Here is a 22,835-nt window from a genome sequence, read left to right on the forward strand (position 1 = left end):
TGGAAACACAGTTCAGGGCTAAAGGCCTAACCACCCGAGTTACCCTGTACTCTTTGGTGGAAGAATCGACTGACTCCTGCATGTTCTCCCTGACCTCCACATGCACTGTGACCCCACAGCACAAACACAGAGAAACGTTACAGAAGCAGCTGGGGCTGTCCCTAGTCCTCACGGGTTCTCACAGGCATCCTTTAAAGGGGCCGGGAATCAACTCAGGGCATCATGCACAAGACGAAAGTACCTCATCACTGAGCTCTGAAGCCCAGCACCTGGGTCCCTGTCCAGCCCATTTTTGTATTTTTAGAGATTTCAAACTGGCCTCAAACTCCCTATGTAGACCAATCTGGCCTCTCATAATCACAGGAACCCAACCTACTCTGTCATCCCTGTGCTGGGTTTACAGGCATGAACTCAGAAACTACCAAACCAGCAGTCCCTCCGGTTTCTATGTAGTCAAAGCACACTGATCTCTTCATGAGCCCTCACCTGAGATTAAAGTGAGGAGTTAATGCATTAGTTAAATGTAGGAAAGCACAGTATAGTTATAGTGTAGCTCAACATTTGCTGGATCCAAACTGGCAAGTTATCACATACACCCCATTCCCAACCCTCTCAATACACCAGAGACATCATTTATTAAAAAAATTTTAATTGGTTTACAAAGGAGCTACAGACTACATTGAAACTAATCTTTGTACAAAAGGCAGAAAGATTGAGCTAGAGATATAGAGAAAGAGATACTGACATCCCCAAAACACCCAGGGACAAAGTTAGGGGGAGAGAGACCAGGAAGATACAAAAGGAGAAGGCAGACAGATTACCATCATACATACACAAGAGTGAGGGTGGAGAGCGAGGTGAGTGACTGTTTAGAAGTATTTACCCACACAGCCCTGGTGAGAACTGGACTGGAACCCACAGCAAACACAGCGTGAGATTAGAAGGTTTAAAGGCAACCATGGTATGGAGACAGCTTATTGCCAGTATTAAGGAAGATAAACTGGTTTTAGGCACCAGATGGGGCACCACTCCTCTGCCCTGGGATGACAGACTTGGGAGAGAGAAGCAGGCCCTAGGGCGAGCTGCCTTTGGTTTCCTCAGATTAACACCAACATATTCCTTCAGACTTTATGCCTAGTCTTCAGCTAGGTAAGGGATATTAGGATGTTACTGGGAGAAGAGTCATCAGAAATATGAAGAATTACTATTATCCACAACTTTCAAGAGCAGTTACTGGAAAAGCTGGGTAGATACTTGATTCCCTAGTGGAAAAGGCACAGTGTGATTCCTGAAGGCAAGATAAAAGAAAGTACACAACCAAGTAGATACAAAATCTTCCCTATCTACAGCCCCGGCCTAATTTGTCATGCTCCTCAACCCCCACAACAAGCTGGGACTTAGAAGACCTGAAGGACAGATGAGTCCCTAATACTTTCTTAGCCAAGACAAGGAAGGTTGGGCTGTTTGATAAAGAAGGGAGAGATGGGAAAACAAAAAACAAAAACCCTTGACTCTCAAATGAGTGCTGTGGAGGAATCCTCTTGGGTTTGGACAATCAGAGCGGAGAGGACTTAGGGAAGGAATGGAGCCAAGAACTGCCTCTCTTCTCCCTTCTCAGTCTTTGACCTACAGCACACAAACCGAGTCTGGAAGAGGGAGTGGGAACTTAAGCTAAAGGCTGCTTAATGTCTTTCTCGGGGGTGGTGTTTAGGGAATGCAGACAAAGAAAAGAAACAGGGCAACCTCAAACTGGTCTACTCATTTTCCTAGATGAGATCTGTACCCCGGAGCAAAGCCAAGAGAGGCACTAGAGAAAAGTCGTCTAGCCAAAGTAATAGCGTGCCCATGTTTTATCAGCTCTCAAAGCAATGTCTTCCGGGATTGGAAAAGTGCCATACCCTCCTCTCCCAAAGCAACCGCTGCTACCTTTATCCTTGTCAGTTGCTGGTTCTTCTAAGAGAAGACAAAACTCTGAGATTTCAAACATTCCTCCTTCCAAACTCAAGAGGCTACCCAGTTTTGTCTAGGGAAAGCAAAGCTAAGCAAAGGGCCCTCAGCTGAGGCTGGCACAGTCCTCATTCCCTGGCACCTGATCACTTCTGACCTGATCCCAAGGCCCAAAAGACATCAGGGCACTTAAAACTGAATGAAAACTTTAATCATGTAGCACCAGGGCTCCCTCCAAGTATGACAGAGGCCTGATTAGCACCCCCAAAAGAACCCCACAAAAAGTATCCAAATTTATTGTGCCCTAACAAAGATCTGCAGCTTCCAGTATTCACATAATGTGAAGTATTAACAATACAAAATATATTCTGAAAGTCAAATACCTGCAGTTCATAGTGCTTTCTCAGATTTGTTAAAAAAATACAATGCTTGGTTTTCTATATAGGATATACAAAAGCAAAAAATATATATGTATATAGTAGAAATAAATCAGCCATAGTAATTTACAGCTTTAGTCTCCAACCCTCCCCAAATTATAACACCTTCATCCCATACATCAGTCTATACTTTCTGTGATTGAGGGTTCTATTTATTCTGAAACCAGGCTAAGAAATATTCATTATATTGCATGTTGAATAGCACTCCCCAAAAAGAGTGCCCGCTGAGAGGTTCCTGAAGGTTTATAGATGAATATGAGTGGGCAGCCTAGGACAAGGGGATGAATTACTATTTCTGCTGGGTGAAGAGGCACATATCTGTAACCCTAGCACTTGGAAGGGAGATGTGGGTACATCTCTGAGTTCAGGGTCAGACCAGCCAAAGCTACATAGACAGACCTATTAACAAACAAAAACTATGTGGTCATCCAACACCCTGTAAGGTGTAGTCACTTTAAAAAAATTAAGAAAAAATTCAGGAAGACTGGACATGGTGGCATATACCTGCAATTCTAGCATGTGGGAGGCAGAAAACTATCCAAAGTTCAAGGCCAGTCTGAGTTACATAGTGAATTTCAGGCTAGCCTGGGCTACAGAGTAAAACCATGTCTCAAAACAAAACAAAACAAAACAAACAAAAAACCCAAACCAAACAATAAAAAGGTAATGAAAAGAATTTTAGAATCAATATGTAAGCCAATTATGTTAAATTCTGATGGTCAGAAGTTTGGGGGAAGGTTATTTTTCAGTAAGGAGACCCCGACTGGAGGAATGTAGTCTCTTAACTGTGAAAAAGACTGAGAGGCTCACAGACAGGGAGGCAAAAGCAGAAACAGCTTTCATTTTGGGGTCAAATAAGACACTGGAGAAGGAAATTAATTAAAAAGGCAGAAAGAATCTGATGTAAATTAATTCGTGGTAATGTTAACGAAGCAGACACTGAAGGTAAGTCACCACTTTTCACCCAAGAGAGAAAACACTATCAAATAACTTATCTGAAGGCCTATACTTCCGTGGCTTCATTAAGCCAGCTCATCGCATCACCTCACGCTGAAGAAGACTACAGTCCTTGAAATGACCTAGCAATAGTGCACACCCCAGTGAGTAATCCTGCCCCTTTCCTCCAGAGATGCCAAAATACATGATTATGAACATAAAATAACAAGGTTTGGGTTCTGCTTCTCTGCAGGAATAAAAAGCGTGATGGTGGCTGAGGACGGATAGCATTTACTTCAACATTAAGAACATGTGATCTGGAGAAAGTCCCTCGAAATATTTCCTGAGTCTTGACAACAGCATTAAGTCTGCACAGAAAGGACCAAATGGAATAAACTAACGTTAGAGGATTAACAGCTATTGTATTACAGGCTAACAACACCACAAACTTACTAAGAACCTAGTTTAGATGGAGTTTACATAAACTGTATAATAATAGTATAATGTATATGTAGCCAAGATAAAGAAGAGTTTAGAACAAGGACTCCACTACAGATAAGGATGCTGAGTTCATTTTCAAACACAAAAATAGTTTCTTCTTAGAAAGTGCACTAGGATACCCCCCACCCCATTCATAATTGTAACTGATTCAGCATGAGCAGAGAACTGACCTCAGGAACATACCCAAGTTTATGACCAATTTCTAGAGAATGGACCTGAAAGGCATTTTGATCTGAATTTATTTTCCAACAATTTCAAATATAAGTTCTCATCTGCATGTAGATATATACAGGCACAAACACATTCACACACACAGTCATACACAAACAGTTTACTCTATCAGATCAGGGAAATTTTTTATTGCAGGTCTCTTTAAATATTGGCTATCAGAAAACCTATCCCCAACCTAATAGATTTCACACATACACACAACCACTTCCATACTTCCTCACAGTGAAAAGCTCTCTGACAAGATACCAGAAAGTCAGGAGAGACAATGGTTTAATGGCTGGGCCTTGAGGACAATTCTGGTTGCATTTAAATCTCAGTGTCAAACGCACTGAGTTTCCCTGCCGATATAATTTTTGGATCAGTCTCTTCTGGAATCAGGCCATGGAGAAAGCAGGATAATTTCTCCCAATCTCTCCTATAGTCCACAGTGGTAAGACAAGATTTCTTTTGTTCTGGGCTATCGTTTCCATGACTGTGTGCTTCCCTTTCCCTTAAGAACCACCCAAGTACATCATAAGGAAGAGTGAAGGGGAAACATGCTTTGAAGAACCACTCTTTGCCTCTGGCACAAGTCTTGCACTCTAGAGAATGGAAGGTTGGATCAGACTCATGGGCTGATGCTCCTTAGCACTGGTAGGAAGGAACTACAGAAATGCTTAAGAGAAAGTGTGAACTCAGAAGCCCAGACAGTAAGGCTTAGAGCTATTTGGAAGACAATGATACTGAAATCCAAACAATTCCACTGACTTCTGAATCCGAGAAAACGAGTTGTTTCCTTTTCTGAGAACATCATTTTCCTACTGAAAACTGCTGCCTACTATTTGATCATCTGACAGCTTATACAGACCGTCTCCCTCAAAGGGCCTCTTATATAGTTCCACGGAGAGAATTCTGATTTCTGGTGTTTAGAGCAGCTAACAAAGGGAGATGGTTTTTACTCTCGAGCACTGAGAAGGTGCCTGCGTCAGGAGTATTTCGAACACTCCCTCCATAGCTACTTCAAGCATCAGACTGCACCTCAAGGCTTTTCCACTCTGCTGCTGTACTAAGGTCTTCAAAATTTTGACAGAAGTGGCTAATCCAGGGATCTCTGTCAAAAACAACACAGGAAGTGATCATGTGAGAAAAAGGGAGACAAAAAGGATTGAGTCAGAAAAGGAGTGCAAGGAGCTAATCCCAAATATACTGACAAAATTAAGAAATAAGACATTATATATGTATATATGAACTAAAAGCAGAGCATATGAACACTTACTCTGGTGGGATGCCAGGACAACATTTATAGAAAAAGCTTGATGTGTCATGATAAGGCTCAGCCACTGAGAAATAAGGCAATTAAAAAAAAAATGACCAAGGTATTTTGGTCACAGAATGTTCTTTTTCCTCCTCCCAGCCAGCCCCTGTGAAAGCATCTCTATATATTTATATATATATATATAATATAGAATCTGTTTCTGTTAAAAAGTATTTCAATGATCATATATATTTATCAAGGCATGATGGCTTTAGGAAGGGGTGGGGAATCCATCATGGGAGGAGAGCTCAGAGGGGAAACGCAGAGGGGAGGCTGGGTAAGAAGTGTGAGAAGAACCTGGGATGAAATAAATGCTTATCAAAGGGTGGCACCAACAGAGTTTTCACTAATATTTTCCATTTTCAAGGAGTCCCCAGCGACATAGATGGGTGCCACAATCCCATCTCTTCTCTTGCACCCTCCCCCAATTCATCCCACCACCACGCACATCAGTGCCTCATGGCTCTCTCTTCCACATGTCTCTTGGACCCATGCTACCTTGCATCCTGGGCTTGATGGGTATTGGCCCATATGTCTCTGGCCTTGGCTGTCTAATCTCAGAAACCATTGCCACTGATATTAATAGACTGTAGCTCTGTCACCTGCATGACGTTGATGCCACTGTTGGCAAGACGGGCAATGCCCTCTGGACAGATGGCCTCCATGGCTACCATATTGGTGGTAATAAGGGCTGAAGGAGTGGCAGTGCCACTGCCTTCTGAACCTGCCCCACTGTCCAGGGGCAAAGTGCCCACACTCAGGGCTACACCGGGGCCTCCCTTCTTGTTCTGGTGAGTCTTGATGTGCTTTGACAGGTGGTCACTCCTCATGAAACGCTTAGGGCACTCAGGGCAGGCAAATTTCTTCTCTCCTAGATTAAAAAGAAAAGAAGTTTAAAACAACAACAAAAACCGTAGGCAAAAATCAGTCAGGACAAAGATGGGGTTGCTGTGTGTCCTTCAAAATCTCACTTGGAATTGAGCTCCTTATTAAATAAAACCTTCCAGATTAATTCAAATGCTTTTTGAGATACATTCAGTTTCACAACACACTGTTCAGGAATTTCAGTTACTTCACAGGCATGCACATCATGTCTTCTGTCTACTACTTTTTCTCTTCCCTTGGGTCTTACCTGTATGTGTGCGTTTATGTCTCTGAAGCTCATCTGAACGTGTGAAGCGCTTCCCACAGTATGTCCAGTTACACATGAATGGCCTCTCCCCTGTATGCCAGCGCAAGTGTGCCCGGAGATGTGAGGTCTTGCCATATACTTTGCCACATCCTTGGATATGACAAATGTGCTGTTTCTTTTTGCCAGGATCTCCAGAGCTTCTAAGAATGAGAACATGAGAACATAATGACTTATCACTCCAGAGACAGAAATTAAGGAACCAAAAAGCGTCAGGAGAAATTACATAACCCGTTCTTTTGTTTGTTTTTGAGAAAGGGTCTCTTTATGTAGTCCTGAAACTCCTGAAATAAACCAGGCTGGCCTTAAATTCACAGATCTACCTGCCTCTGCTTGCATAGTGCTAGGATTAAAGGTATTTGCCATCATATCTGTCACTAAGGTTTGTTTGTTTTTCTAGCTTGCTTGCCAGTCTGTGAGTGTGTGGGGAGGCAGAGGCAGGTGGATCTCTGTGAGTTTGCGGCCAGCCTGGTCTACAAACTGAGTTCAGGACAGCCAAGGCTACACAGAGAACCCTGTCTCGAAAAACAAACAAACCAGTGTGCTGAGGACTTGAACTCAGGTCCTCTTATTTTAACAACAAACACTCTGACTCACTGAGCTGCCTGCCCAGCATAGTATCAGAGATTTAGTGGGAAAAGGGGAATGGGTTGGATAAAACTTACGCGCGCGCACACACACACACGCACAGACACAGACACAGACACACACACACTTTAGACAGGGTAACTCTGTGTAGCCTCTTGTTGTCCTGGAACTCTCTATGCATCTGCCTTCCACCATGCTGGGATTACAGGCGTGCAACACCATGCCTGGCTCCTTGTTCTCTTTTTATTTATTTTTATGTGCAAGAGCATTAAGTATTTGGTTTTTTTAATAGTGGCTACTAAACACATGCTGGTGACGCTGCATGCTTTTATTTTCAGCAGCCAGGAGGCAGAGGCAGAGAGGCAGGCAGATCTCTGAGTTCAAGGCCAGCCAGAGCCACCAAGCCCTGCCTCAGGCATAAATCTTAAGGATGAAAGAAACACATGGAGGCTCATCCCTGTAATTTCTGCTACTTGGAAGACTGCTACTTGGAGGCACAAGCACCAAAAATTCAAGGCTAAAGTAGGAGACATAGACCCTGATTCAATGTAAAATAAGAGCTGAATGTGGTATCTGGGACCTTTAATCCAAGTACCAGGGAGACAGATGCAGAAGGATCTCTGTGAATTTGAAGACCACCTGGTTTGCATAATGAATGCCAGAACAGCCAGGGCTACAATAGAGATTCTTTAGCAAAACAAACAAACAAAACAAACAAACAAAAAAACAAGAGCTGCTGATCGTGGTGAGGCACATGTCTTTAATCCCAGAACTGAGAAGCTAAAGGAGACTTCTATGAGGTGAGAAGGTGAGACCTTCTCTCAAAAACCAGAAACTGCAACAAACAAAAACAAAAACCACAGCCGGGTGCAGTGGCATAATCTCAGCACTCAGGGAGGCAGGGGCGGGCGTGTGTCCTGTGTCTAGGACAGCCAAGGCTCTACAGAGAAGCCCTGTCTTGAACAAACAAACCAAAAACAAAAACAAATTCTATATTCAAGAAAATAAACTCACCTTCCTTCACTGTCTTTACAGTAAGGACATGTACATGCTTCCCGCCGAGTCCTCCGACCAGCTTGGGGCTGGGGGTCTGGGCTGTTCTCCCCTTCTTCTCCACCCGCTGTCTCATCATGCATCCCGTCACCACCAGATCCGTGAAGGCCAAGCTGAGCTCCAGGGTCACCTGAGAGAAGGAGAAACGGCAGTGGTAGGACAGAGCATCTATAGAAATCTCGCCAACAAAGCTGCACTCAGGAGGCACAGGCAGGCAGACCTCTGTATGCTCTAGAGCGAGGTCCAGGACAGCCAGGGCTACACAGAGAAACCCTGTCTCAAAAAACCAAAAAATTAAAAAAAAGGAAATCTCACAGACATCACACTCATAGTGTCATCCTCTTCTCTTTTCAAATTTTAATTACAGTTCTTTCCTCTATGATCGGTGTGTATGCTTGTCCAAGCCCGAGGACAGCTTTTGGAAATCAGTTCTCTTTCCAGGAACCAATCTCAGACTATGAGCCTTAAAGAAACTGCTTTTACCTGCTAAGCCATCTCACTAGCCCAGAAGGCAGCATACACACACACACACACACACACACACACACACACACACATTTTAAATCGGACATAAAGTCTTGCTATGTTTTCCAAGCTTGACCTAGAACTCCTAGGCTCAAGCAATTTTCTGACTCATCTTCACAAATAAGTATTTGAGGGACTCCCAAGGAACCACAGGTTTAAGCTGACATAGTACTTCCTGGCTAACCTTGGCTAGCAGGTAAGACCCATGTCAATACAAAGGCCAACAATGACATCAACATCATACTGGATTTTTTTTCCCCTTTTAATAACAGTTTTAGAAAAGAACACTTTAATCTTAAACCATGGTACTAGTTAAGCAATGAGATGAATTAAAGATCGGCCTTCCTGTGATGAAAGTAACTAGGAAAACAGAAGCACAGTTTAATGACAGTCTTGGCTAAACCCGGTCGTTGCCTCCAGCATCAGCAATTTCTGAAACTATGCGCGTTAGAGATCTTTTCAGTTTCTTCAAAGGAAAGAAGTATGGTAAACCACAACCTTCCAAGAAGATCACTAAGAGTCAAAACCTTATTCTCTGTGGAGAAACAAACTTGGAAATTATTAAAGCATTATGAAATTAAGACATCAGTAACTGTAAAACAAAGTCAACACCATTGTAGAACTGAGCTGAGGGCCTCTACACATTAGGCAAGCATTCTACCAGTTTCCATGTATTTCCAAAAACTCCAACTGGGCTTCTTGCCATGATAACTGCCATGACCTAACAATTTGGGCCATCACGAGGGAACTCAGGGAGGAACAAGGTAAGCACCAACAAGCAGGATTGGCTTCACCTCCAAGGCCTGGGCATCCTGTTTTCGGCCTACACTCTTAAATGATTTATTACTTATACAGCCTGCATGTGTGCCTACTCACCAGAAGAGGGCACCAGATCTCCCTATAGATGGTTGTGAACCACCATGTGTTTGCTGAGAATTGAACTCAGGACCTTAGAAAGAATGGCCAGTGCTCTTAACCTCTGAGCCATCTCTCCAGCTCCCTTTAGACTTCTGAAGACAATCTGATGAAGATTTTTTTAGATTAATTTATGTATGTGTGCCTGCGTGCATGTGTGTCTCTGAATCACATGAATTCCAGGACATTCAGGCATGTGAGGTATCTGAGAGACCCAGAAGACAACATGAGCAACTTAGTGAGAAACTCCTCTCCCCAAAGCCCCTAAACTGTGACAAGGGCTGAAGACATATGTCAGAGGAAGCAGAGCTTTGGAAGAGGCAAAGATGAAAACATTTGGGCATCCATGGGAGAAAAAGCTAGGCACAAGGACTGAAAAGAAAGCTCAGTGGGGCAGCGTAATGACTGCTCACAACTGCCTGTAACTGCAGTTCCAGGGAACCTGACCTCACAGGCACCAGACTGGCACGTGCTTACATCTGCTTAAAACTGGTTTGGCCAGGTGTAGTGGTGCACACCTTTGATCCTAGACCTAGGGAGACAGAGGCAGGTGGATCTCTGTAGTTGAGCACAACCTGGTCTGCAGAGTGAGTTCCAGGACAGCCATGTATATATGTCTGTGTGTGTGTGTGTGTGAGAGAGAGAGAGAGAGAGAGAGAGAGAGCGAGCGAGAGAGCAAGAAAGAAAGAGAGACACACACACAAACACACAAGGTCTTCATATGGAGGCCTGGATGGCCTGGAACGAGAGATCTACCAGCTTCTGCCTTCTCATACTACTATGAAAACTATGCACCAATAGGCCCCGCAAAAAGCACACTTTTAACTTTAAAAAAAAAAAAAAGTTCATTATGAACTGGAGAGATAACTTAGAAATGGTTCTCAATCTGGGGGCTGAACAACCCTTTTGCACGGGTCACCCAGGACCATCATACAACACAACCATTTAAGTTATGATTAACAACAGTTGTAAAATTACAGTTATGAAGCAGCAATGAAATAATTTTATGGCTGGGGTCCCACAACACAACCAACTATTTTTTTAAATAGTTATTTATTTTTATTATGTATATCTATGTAAATACACATGTCTATATATGTATATATAGACATACATGTATCTATGTATATGTAAGTTCTATCTGCATGTACACCTGCAGGCCAGAAGAGACACCAGATTTCATTAGAGATGGTTGTGAGCCCCCATGTGGCTGCTGGAATTTGAACTCAAGACCTCTGGAAGAGTGAGCAGTGTTCTTAGCCTCTGAGCTATCTCTCCAGCCCACGACCAACTATTAAAGGGCCACAGCATTAGGAAGGCTGAGAACACCGGCTCAGATTCCTGGCTACTCAGGTCCTGGATTTGATTCCCAATACCCACATGGCAGCTCACATCCATCCGTGACTCCAGTTCCAGGGTGTGTGATGCCCTTCCCTCTTCTGGGCTCCTCTGACACCAGGCAACCATGTGATATATAAACATACATTTAGAGAAAACACCCATACACTAAAATAAATTAATAAAAAACTTAAAAGCTTATTACTAGGAAAGTCCAATTATAAAAGAAACCTTTAAACAAAGATGCATGCTGGGAATAGCGGAACATGGCTGTAACCTCAGCATTCAGAAGTAGGAGGATCGTGAGATCAAAGCCAGCTTGAGCTATGGATCGAAAGCTTGTCAAGCATAGCACAAACAATAGTTTAACTGGTGACTGAGATGGGAAGCCTTTTTTTCCTTTCCTTTTTGTACTTTCTGTAATTTCTCTATGTAGTTAAAAATTTTTATGACTGAAAATATCTATGGAAACAAAAGTTTAGACTGAAATTCTTTCTTTAATATATTTCCTTTTTTTTTTAGATTTAGAAACTGCCTCAGAAAATGGGTTCTTTTCCTTAGAGCTAAGTAATCAGCAAAATGGTACTAATTTTCACCAGCAGATGTCACTGTGACTAAGTGCGAGTTTTAACCTACCAGCCTCCTTCACAGGAAGTTTTCAGACAAAAAGGAGAAAATAGAAGGGTGACTACACAAATTTTAGAAACATAAAACATATTTTTGGAAGTCTCTCCATCAAATCTAAATATTGGGCTGGAGAGATGGCTCAGAGGTTAAGAACACTGGCTCTTCTTCCAGAGGTGCTGAATTCAATTCCCAGCAACTACATGGTGGCTCCCGACCATCTAAACATGATCTGGTGGCTTTTCTGGTGTTCAGGTGTACATGCATGCAGACAGAACATTGTATACGTAATAAGTAAATAAATCTTTAAAAAATATCTAAATATTAATTTCAGTTTTGTTAATGTTCCCTAACTAAGGCTTGAATTTAGACATCATGAATATAAGGGTGTGGCTGGAGACATGGCTCAGTGGTTAAGAGCACTGGCTGCTCTTCCAGAGGACCCAGGTTCAATTCCTAGCACCCACATGATGGTTCACAACTGTAACTCCAGTTCCAGGGGATCCGATGCCCTCTTCTGGCCTCTATAAGCATCAGGCATGCAAATGGTGCTCAGATATATATGCAGACAAAACATCCACACAGAAAAAAATAAAGTAAAAAACAAGAGCCCGTCCAATGGCTCAGCTGGTAAAGGGTGCTTGCTGCCAAGCCTATGACCTGAATCCAAACACCACGCGCGACCCCATAACAAATATGAGATAAATGTATATGTGGGTATTATAAAAGCTAGGTCACACTAGGCAGTGCTGGCGCACACCTTTAATTAATCCCAGCACTGCAGAGGCAGAGGCGGGCAAATCTCTGGTCTGGAGGCCAATCTGTCTTACAGAGTGAGTTTCTAGGAAATCCAGGGCTACACAGAAAAACCCTATACTTTTGAAAAACAAACAACACAAAACAAAAAAGAAAGAAAGGTAGGTCATGGGACTGGAGAGAGGGCTCAGAGGTCAAGAGTACTAGCCACTCTTCCAGAGGACTAGGGTTCCATTCCTAGCAACCACATGGTTGGCTCATAACCATCTATAGTGAGATCTGGTGCCCTCTACTGGCCTGCAGAAAAACATGCAGGCAGAATACTGTAATAAATAATCCTTAAAAAATAAAAATTTTAAAAAAAAGGTAGGTCATGATGAGGTATGCCTGTAATTCTAGCATTCACAGAGGACAGTGGCAGGAATATGGTCAGTGTGAAGTCCCTGCTACATAATTCAATGACAGCCTGAGCCACACAGTGTCATAAACAAAAACAAAACAAAACCTACCTCAACTTCACAACTTCTAGGACCACAAGCACAAGCCACCATTCCTAGCTATTGTGTACTCTCTGTGTAGCCTTGGCTATCCTGGACTCACTTTGTAGTCCAGGCTGGCCTCGAACTCAAGAGATCCACCTGCCTCTGCCTCCCTGAGTGCTAGGATTACTTTACACCTGGCTGAGGGGAAAATTTTTATTCAGGGTTTTTCTGTGTGTTTGTAGTTTTGTTGTTGCTGAAAACAGGGGCTGGTCTCTAACTTACTAACAATCCAGCTGAAGATGATTTTGAACTCCCAAATCCTCCGGCTTCCCGAGTGTACCAGATTGAAGGCTTGTCTACGCACATCCCTACTCGGTTACACTGAATGAAATGCACAGTGCAGGAATAAGGCAACAAGGGTCAACAATGACATCATTTAGACAAAGTCATCTGGAATGGACAGATAGGAGCAACTGAAATGAAGACTGTGTTCTCATATCCCACTGAGTTCCAAAGCAATGAAGTATTTAGATTTCAAGAACTATTCTCTTTAAACAAAAGTCACCTCTTAAAAAAAAAAATAAGCAAGTGCACTATTAGAGAAGACTCAGAAACATTTGTTTGATCAACTGTGTTACCTTAAAACAGAATGTTTCTTACATGACCTTTTCACAAATGTTAATTCTGGCTGATTGTGGATGCTCCTATCTGCAATCCCAACACTCACTGGCTGAGCCAGGAGGCTTGTTGCCATGAGTTTTTTTGGTTTTTGTTTGTTTGTTTTTTTTACTACAGCCTGAACTACAAAGTGCGTCTCAAGACAGTCTAAGCAACAAAGTAAGAACTCAACCTAAAGGGGGGGAAAAGCAACTTTAAAAACATCTTTACAACCTAAACTTGATGATTTCTAATGTTCACATGCACTAGGAAAAAAACACAACTTTTTTTTTTTTAATAAATTAGGTCTTCACAATCTGACCCCACCTTCAGTGAGCATGCTGGCAATCCAATCCCAGTCTCATACTCAACTCAACAGTAAGAAAACATGTTCCTGATCCCAGTAAAACTTAGCAGATGTAGAAGTTTTATTTTTAGTGCCTGAAATTTTCTTCATGAGTGAGTTATAGACATCAAGATAGTCTGTTCTAATATCATGCCAGAGCCAGCTGAAGATGATTTTGAACTCCCAAATCCTCCGGCTTCCCGAGTGTACCAGATTGAAGGCTTGTCTATGCACATCCCTACTCGGTTACTACAGCCTGAACTACAAAGTGCCCAACTCTGCAACTCTCTATTAGAACTCCCAAGAAGCCAACCACACTCAACATTTCAAAGCTGGTCACATGTACACCCAAAGTAAGTTTTCAGTGTTTAACAGAGACTGAGGGGAGGAAGAGGCAAAGTTTAAGACTACAAAATGGGAAAAGATTGCTGATAAAAAGGAAAAGGTGTTGCTTAAAAAAGAAAAAGGCTGGAGCAGGGCAGTGGTAGCACAAGCCTTTAATCCCAGAGTTTGGGAGGCAGACACTGGTGGATCTCTTTGAGTTCGAGGCCACCCAGGACTTCTGAGTGAGCCCAGGACAGCCAAGGCTACACAGAGAAACCCTGCCTCAAAAACAAAAGAAAACAAAAAGAAGGCTGTGGATGATTTAAAAACAAACATTTAAAAACAACTCTAGGAACCTATGTATGATTTCACTTTTGGAAACTAGTGGTTAATAGGGTGGTCCCTTCCCTCACTAAATCCCATCAAGGGCAAAACCCGAACAATATGCCACACAGAAGGAGGGGGTTTATCTTGGTTCTAGATTTATACCTTTGCTTGTATAGTCACAAAAAAAAAAAAGTAAAATAAATAAATAAATAAATCAACAGGAATACTAAGTAGTAAATAAAAAAAAAGTCAATAGGCAACCTTTGGGAAGCATTTTAAAAATTGATTTTTTATGTTAATGTAAACAGACTAAGTGAGCATAAAACAATACCATCTTCTCTTTTTCTCTTTGTTTTTTGAGACAGGGTTTCTCTGTGTAGCCCTGGCTGTCCTGGAACTCCCTCTGTAGACCAGACTGTCCTGAAACTCAGAGATCTTCCTGCCTCTGCCTCCTGAGTGCTGGGATTAAAGGCATGTGCTTCCACTGCCTGGCTTTTTAAAGACAGAGCCTCACTGTGTATGCAGCCTGGCCAGCTTGGGTAACACAGACCCAGGATGGCCTCCAAATAAAAGATCTGCTGTAGTTTCTAAAGCTACCTCATCTTAAAACAGTAAGATGGTTTCACATTCAATGCGCCTTCTACTAAATTGTACTGTGAAGAGGTTGAAAATATTGTTAATGTTTGAGTTTTCTAGTACATAAGTAATACTGTATCGAAAAAAAGGGTAAAATAAGATACTTTGTAACAATTAAACAACAGCAGGAAGTCTAAGTCTCTACCCAACTATGACCTTTCTAAAGATAAAAATCTGAACAATTAAAAAAAGGGGGAAAAGTTAGAAATTTATGACAGGTATAACAGCAAAGAAAGAAGAAACTTATGAGCTAGGAATGCAGGTCAGCTGGTAGAGTGCTTGCCTAACATTCATGAGACTCTGTAGTCAATGCCCAGCACCTAATAAAGACCAGGCAGTGTACACTTGGAGGTGCAAGTGAAGGTTACAAGTAGCTGGGCACTGGGGCAAATGCCTATGATACCAGCACTCTCAGAAGGCAGAGGCAAATGAATCTAGGCTCAAGGATACTCTGATCTATAAAATAAGTCCAGGACAGCCAAGGCTTCATAGGGAAACCCTGTCTTGGGAAAAAAATAAATAAATTTATTTTCAGAAGTTCAAGGTGCCCCTCAGATACTTGGTTTTTAAAATACATCTACATATATATATATGTATATATATATATATATACACACACACACACACACATTTTAATTAACTACCTCTTCAAAAGCATAGTAAGCAAGAAAACAATCTTAAATTGAAAATGACCTGGCTTAATCATACATTTTCTTGAGTTCAAGACCATCAATAACAACTAGGCAGCTCTAACCTATGTCATATTAAATGGCAAACTTCTCCCAAAGCATGATTGAGCAATAGAAATTTCGCAGAACTTCTCTCTAGAGCTAAAGTTACAAACCTTTTAGAAATTTCAAGGATCCAAATTACTGGCTGGAACAATTCCATGATCTTGCTCTCCTTTACATACCAAAACTCCTAAATAAAGCTCAAGAACAAAGAGAACAAGCGTGCTGGTATAGATTACCTGGCGAGTGTCTAATTTCCAAGCTGTTGAGTTCAGCTTTTACAAACCTTACCCTCATACACTTTTAGCCAGTAGTGTGTGGTGGCACATGATTTTAATACCAGCACTGGGGAGGCTGAGAAAGGCAGATCTCTGAGTTCAAGACCTGGTCTGCAGAGCAAGTTCCAGGACAGCCAAGGCTACACAGAGAAGCCCTGTCTCAAAACACCATAATCACACACCTACACACACAACCATGTACCCTGTGGCACACATCTGCAGTCCTAACTACTCAAGAGTTAGGGAAAAGCTGAAGTAGGTCAATCACTTGAGTCTAGTATTTAAAGCCACCCTAAGAAACTAACAATGAAACTCCCCTTAGAAGTATGATTCTTTTAGTTATTAGTTTTTCTTGTATCCTTTTATTGGATTTTATTAAAGATTAGCTCTGCTCCGTGTTAGTGGCTCACACACGTAATGAGGTTAGCCTGGGCTACACAATAAGACCCTGTGCCCTCTGCCAAAATATACTGATAATCTACATAATATTCTCTTTTTTTTTTCACTAGCAACTACCGGTACCATTTATTGTAATAGTTTTTTTATTCTTTATTAATTACACTTTATTAATATTTTCTTAATGAGAAACAAATTAACTATTTAAAAGATTTATTTATTTATTGTACATATAATGTTCCACTTACATATATGCCTGCACAGCAGAAGAGGGCACCAGATCTTATTATACATGGTCGTGAGCCACCTTGTGGTTACTAGGAATTGAGTTCAGGTCCTCTGGAAGAACAGCCAGTGCTCTTAACCTCTGAGCCATCTTCTCCAGCCCTACTTAATTTTTTAAAAACTTATTTTTTGGGAGAAGACAATGAATCACAAACTGGCACAGACCCTCTTGCCTCAGCCTCACTTGAATGTTGTGATTACAAGAGACAATACTCAGCCTTATGATGTATTCTAAAATGACAAATTCTAAAATGCTTTCATACTTATGGTTCTGATTTTTGGTTTTCTAAAATCTTATTGTTGGTTTTTTTTCATGTTTTAGGGGATTTTTTTAAAATTGTTTTTTAAGGCAAGGTCTCCCCATATAGCCTGCATTTTGTTTTGTTTTTGGTTTTGGAGGTGGGGGTTGTGACAGGGTTTCTCTGTATAGCCCTGGGTGTCCTGGAACTCTGTAAACCAGGCTAGCCTCAAACTCAGATCTACCTCCCTTTGCCTCCCAAATGCTAGGATTAAAGGCACAAGCAACCAGTACCTGGAAACTAGTTGGCCTTTGAACTCATGATTCTCCTACACAGCCTTGAAAGTAGTGGGATGTTAAGAATCGGTTCCCTTATCCACGCAGCCAATGGTTACTTAGCTTACACAGACAGCAGGGTGTTAAAGATCAACTAGGAAAATCAGTAAATAGAACAGCGGATCTCTGAGTTCAAAGTTGGTCTGGTTGGTCTACATACAAAGTTCTAGGAGTCAAAACTATATACAGAGAAACTCCGTCTCAAAAACAAAACAAAACAAACTTCTCTTGTTGACAATCTTTCTGAGGCTGGAGAGCCAGCTCATCGGTTAAACGTACTGGCTGCTCTTCCAGAGGACAACAGTTCGGTTCTCAGCACCCATACAGACCAGGTGGCTCACCTGGAATTCCAGCCCCAGGGAATCAGATGAGCTCTTCCAGCACATAAATAAAACCTTAAACACATAAATAAAACCTTAGGAAAAAAAAAATCTTTCTGGAATCTATTAGGTCATTTTCCCCTCAACTCATGAGAAAACTGCTCAAGTTGAATCATCATCATCTGTAACCTATGCAGCCACAGAGCTAATTTCCTGAATCAAGATGTAGGGAGCTGCTGCACCTGTCACTATGGGAAGGAGGTGTAACAGCAGTGGCCATGCCAAGATGGAGTTTTTTCAACATATTTAATCACACAAAACTGTCGGCGAAAGGACAATAAAGAAAAGCAAGACACACTGGTACAGGCCTTTAATCCCAGCATTTGTGAGGCATTGGCAGGTTGGTCTCTGTGAGTTCAAAGCCAGCCTGGCTAGCTCCAGACACCTCAGTGCTAGTTGGAAAAACCCTGTCTCAAAAATAATTAATTTTGGTATGGTGCTGGAGATGAACCCGGGGTGTAGACACACACTCTACCACGGGGCATCAATCCTAGGCTTGGTTTCACTTTCTATACATCCTAGATTTTATTTTTATTTTATGTATATTAGTATTTGATTGAATACACCTGTGCAGCACATTTCTAAGTGTCCAAGTAGGCCAGAAGAGGAAGGAGTTGGATCTCCTGGGACTGGAGGCACAAACAGCTGTCAGCTACCACGTGGATACTTGAAACTGAACTCAGGTTCTTTGAAAGAGCAGCCAGCATTAACGGCTATACCACCCGCTTCTGCAGCCCTGGCTTTACCATCTTTGCTTTGAGATAGGGTCTCTCTCCCTTGGTGTCCTGAAGCTGTACATCAGGCTGACCTTGAGCTCAGAGATCCACCTGCCTCTGCTCTTGTATGCTGAGATTAAAGATAGTACTATCCATCACATTGGCTTTACGTTCTTAAAAGGGTGTTTTTTAAAAAGCAAATTGCAAACCAAGGGGCTAGCGACATATCAGCAAGTGTGCAGGAGATTCAAAAGCCCTATGTTCAATGCCTATCACTGCTAGGTGAGGGGAAAACAAAAATATAAAGTAGACTGAGAATACACGTGTATCTCCACGCCTGAAATATTTACTACTTGAGAGTAGGCAGAAATGCCACTGGACATTACCCAGAAGTGCTTCTTACCTAACCCTAACCCTAAGTTTCTATTGATTCCGCTCCAAATGTCGTGAGTAAAACACTTTACACATGCCTGATTAGTCCTTGAGGGAACATCTCAGAGGACTCTTTCTCAGATTCAACAGGGAAGTATTAGTTTGTAATAAATGCAGAAAACAGGATGTCTTACCTGGGGTGTTTGTGATGGCCAAAGGCAGGCCTGGAAGCTGGTGCACCTGGATCCCTGAAGTGCCCAACGCACTGAGGTTGATGGTCTGGAGGCCTGGCATGGAGGAGAGCTGAGCAGCATTCACAGTGACGGTGCCAGCAGGAATGGAGGCAGCTGAGGCAATGGGTGTGAGGGTGGTACTGCTGCTGCTAGTCTGCCCTAGGGAAACGCCCTGCATAGGGGCCAAGGTGATTGTCTGGGCCTGTGGGTTCTGAACTTGAAGATTCTGCAGCTGAAGAGTCTGCCAACTGACCTGTCCATTGGGTCCCACTGTTGGTGTCCGAATGATGATGGGACCCGAGTTCTGAACAGCCTGAAGCTGGAGGTTCTGGAGGGTTTCCTGGGAAATAGCTTGAGTTGTGAAGGTCTGCCCTGACAGTGGTGCTTGGAGGGCCTGAAGGGCTTGTCCCCCTTGAACTAGCTGAGGCTGAATAAGAATCTGTTGCTGTGTCTGCTGACTTTGCTCTCCCTCTTTTTGCTGACTTCCTTGCAGTGAGCCTCCTGATGTCTGGTTCTGCTGGATATTCAGAGAATCAGAGCCCTGCAGGCTGCCAACCCTCTGGGGAGTCTGGCCTTGAGAACTGGTCCCTGATGATCCGCTGCTGGTAAAGTTCATAATTCCCATATTGCTGGTGGTAGTAGTTGTTGAGTAGCTGTTGGCATTGGTGAAAAAGGAGCTGGAACTAGCTTGTGATGACGCCAGGCTGGCAGAGCTGATGGCAGCCCCTGAGGTGGCGGGCTGTGCACTGCTCTCCTGGGATCCGGAGCTGCTAATCGTGACTGCCTGGGAGCTGGGAGTCAGCGGAGCTGCAGAAACGCTGTTGACAGGGAGCAAGGTGATGTTCCCGTTCAGGGCCACCGGTACATTGGTCACATACTGAGTCTGTCCTGAGAGCACGTTGTTAGCAAGGCCTTGGAGGGGGACAGCCTGCTGCAGGAGGTTTGGCATGGCAGCGATGATGTTGCCCCCACTTCCTCTGTTTGTGATGATCTGCTGGTTTGTACCCGGTATGATCTGTATCTGACCAGAGCCATCCTGCTGCACTTGGGCCCCTGTTGCAGCAAACTGCAGCTGCTGCCCATCAACAGTCTGGAACTGTGGGATGACTTGGTACTGAATATTGGGCATCACTCCAGGCAGACCTGTCAGAACTTGCTGGTTCTGTAAGTTGGGAGTAGCAGCCACAACATACTGCCCACCAGAGACTGCGCGATTCTTGGAAGACTCACTGCCACTGCTGCCATTGCTGCTGTTGCCACTCTGTTCCTTTGAGGTAGGGGTAGCCCCAGAGGAGGAAGAGATGATCTGCCAGCCATTGGCACCCTGCGAAAGTTGTGTGGCTGTGAGGTCAAGTTCACCTGTGCCCCCCGACTGACTCGGACCCTGGGAGTTGTTGCTGTTCTCATTGGGTGACTCAATTCTGCTGCAGGTTGCTGCCAGCAGAGCCAAAGGAGATGGCTGGGATTCCTGGCCAGAAGAGAGGAAAGGAGTTAGTGGCACCCAACAGCCGGCCTAGGGGGCAGTATCCAACAGACAAACAGCAACGATGCAGGCATATAAAGAGCAAAAACCAGAAACAAAATGCTCACGTTTGTATACTGGCCCAACTTTCATTATTTGGGGACCCTCTAGTTTACCTATCTTTCTGTGTGTACTTCCCTGTGTTTTTCCCCAGAGTTTTTGATTAAGGAAGTTCTAAGAATATTTACACCCTTTTACACCTTCCCCATCTGTCATCACTCACCTGCCCTCCTCCGCCACCACTGCTGCTGCTACTGCCTGTGCTGCTGCTTCGGGTCTGAGAGAAGGCGGCACCGCCGTTGCCGTTACCCCCGTTGTTGCCACCAACGCCTTTCTCAATCTTCACCACGGCTGCCACCTCATCCATGGAGTGATCTTGGTCTAAAAACGATTATAAAACAAATAACTTATGCGCACAGAGAAAAAAACACCCTAAGATTTAAAATTAAGACTTTGACAAGCAGCAATGAGTAAAAAGTATGGTTTTTTTAAAAGGTATTAGTTTAAAGAAGATAGGGCCAGATATGATGGTAAGCCTGAAATTCCAGAATCTGGAAGTACAGGCAAGAGAAACAAAACTTCAGGGTAATTTTCAGCCACATAAAATGCCGGAGCCCAGGGCATGCTGGGCAGGCACTTGGCTTACTGGTATCCATTATTTTCCCAAGCATAAAATTAACCCCAGAAATTTCTCAAAAGGTGCTTTGGAAGCCAGGCCTGGTGACTCACAGCTGTAACACCAGGACGTGGAAGGAGGAGGCAGGTGGCTCACCAGTTCTAAGGCCTGCCAGGTCTACCCAGTGAGACCTGAGCTCCAACAAGGCAGCACTTTTGGGAAAGGGAATCTGAGGGCACAGTGTCTCAGGAATAACAAAAAGTTGCGCCTAGTATTGGCACACTCTGTAGTCCCTGCACTCAGGAGGAGGAGGCAGGAGGATAGCTAAGAGTTTGAGGCCAGCCTGGTAACTTCCAAGCCGAGGAGTACCACGCAGACCCTGCCTCAAAAAGCATTCTGGGAAGAAACAGAGACTAACCATGTGGGTGGACGGAAAGTGTGCTAAAATTAGGACCAGAAGAGATGGAGAACACCCAAACGTACAAAACTGACAAAACAGGAAGGGAAGAGGAGAAAGTAGCTCACGGGGGCAGATGGGGAGCCATCTGAGAGCACAGGTAAGGGGCTAAGGTGGTCCAGGGCTTAGAACCCGGGCTTGGGGCGGAGGGGCGGGGAAGGGGCGGCTTCGGGGTGAGGGGCGTGGAAAGGGCGGGCCGGAGGGGGGAAGGGAGCTTCACGGGGGTGCGGGGGAGGGCCCGGGGCAGGCGGCGACCGGAGGGCGGACCGGGGAGGCGGTTGGCCCAGGCGGGGCCTGCACTGGTCGGGCCGCCCCCGCGGCGCCGGCCCCCGGCGGGAGGAGCCTCAGGCGGCCGGCCGGGTAATGGGGGGTGAGGCCCGTCCCCCGTGGCCGGGGCGGGCAGGGGGCGGGCGAGGCCCCGCTGCCCCCTCCCCCGGGGCGGGTGGCCCATCCCCCTCCTCCTCCGAGGCCCCGCCACAGCCCCTTCGCCCTCCCTTCCCTCCGCCCCGGGCGGGACCAAGGCCGCCGCCGCCGCCTCCCGCCCGCCCCCCCCTCACAGCGGGGACCGCCCGGTCGGCCCTCGCGCGCGCCCCCTCACTCCCCTCCCACCCCTAGGCGCGGAGTGGACTCCTCCTTACCGCTCATGGTGGCAGCTGAGGGGCGAGCTCAAGGGGGTCCTGTCCGGGGGGGTCGGGGGGGGCCGGGGAAAACGCGGACGCTGACGAGGCAAGCGAACCCGGACCGGACAGGGAGGGGGGGGGTAAGGAGGAGGGAGCAGCGCGCCACAAGCCCGGCCTAATCTCCGCCCCTTATCTGCCGCCCCGCCCAATGAGGGAGGGAGAAAGGCGGGACTTGCGGAAGAGAGGCGAGCAGGCCGCCCAATGGCAGGACTCGATCCCTCGCTAAGGCGTGTGAGGCCGAGTTGCGTGCGCGGTGTCCGCCCGGAGCGACCGCCCTCTCGGCTTCGGCGATCAATGAGAGAGCCGGGAAGTGGCGGTGGGCGGGACGAGAAGACGATCGACTCTGGGAGGGACCAGTCACCCGCCAGGCGGGCTCCGTGATCGGTGGCGATTGGGAGGGCGTAGGTCGGAATGACAGCGCGGCGACCAATCAGAACCTTGGGCATGCCTGGGCAAAGTCCGTTTAGGAGAAGAGTAAGAAATAGGCCG

At 44.7% G+C, this 22,835-nt stretch overlaps 2 protein-coding genes across 4 annotated transcripts in view; one reads left to right on the forward strand and one right to left on the reverse strand.

Moving 5' to 3' along the window:
* Positions 1-632: 632 nt before the first annotated feature.
* Positions 633-22,432, reverse strand: Sp1 (Sp1 transcription factor). 3 transcript variants are annotated; one of them, XM_060388534.1, is made up of 6 exons: positions 22,305-22,432; positions 20,817-20,974; positions 19,033-20,395; positions 8,138-8,306; positions 6,479-6,678; positions 633-6,217 (listed from the first exon to the last, which is right to left on the reverse strand). In XM_060388534.1, exons 1-6 carry the CDS (start codon positions 22,309-22,311, stop codon positions 5,904-5,906), a joined length of 2,211 nt encoding a protein of 736 aa, XP_060244517.1. In that variant the 5' UTR covers positions 22,312-22,432; the 3' UTR covers positions 633-5,903. The 3 variants fall into 3 exon arrangements, with proteins under 3 accessions (XP_060244517.1, XP_021499227.1, XP_060244516.1); XM_021643552.2 differs by having other exon boundaries at positions 19,033-20,539; XM_060388533.1 differs by lacking the exon at positions 22,305-22,432 and adding an exon at positions 21,735-21,752 and having other exon boundaries at positions 19,033-20,539.
* Sp7 (Sp7 transcription factor) overlaps positions 21,481-22,835 on the forward strand; it is a 41,591-nt gene continuing 40,236 nt past the window's right edge. The window contains exon 1 of the mRNA XM_060388535.1: positions 21,481-21,766. Within this exon, the coding sequence (XP_060244518.1) occupies positions 21,743-21,766 (24 nt within the window). The 5' untranslated portion in view covers positions 21,481-21,742. The remainder of the gene's footprint in view (positions 21,767-22,835) is intronic.

Source organism: Meriones unguiculatus, chromosome 8 (assembly GCF_030254825.1).
Source record: "Meriones unguiculatus strain TT.TT164.6M chromosome 8, Bangor_MerUng_6.1, whole genome shotgun sequence".
In the NCBI taxonomy this organism is placed as follows: Eukaryota; Metazoa; Chordata; class Mammalia; order Rodentia; family Muridae; genus Meriones; species Meriones unguiculatus.

What these genes read in the sequence shown, in the direction of transcription:
- Sp1 (XM_021643552.2), bottom strand. An exon ending in GTGGTGGCGGAGGAGGGCAG is followed by an intron (nt 20,540 to 20,816) that starts GTGAGTGATGAC and finishes TCTTCTGGCCAG; the next exon opens with GAATCCCAGCCATCTCCTTT. An exon ending in ACATAAACGCACACATACAG is followed by an intron (nt 6,218 to 6,478) that starts GTAAGACCCAAG and finishes TTTTTAATCTAG; the next exon opens with GAGAGAAGAAATTTGCCTGC.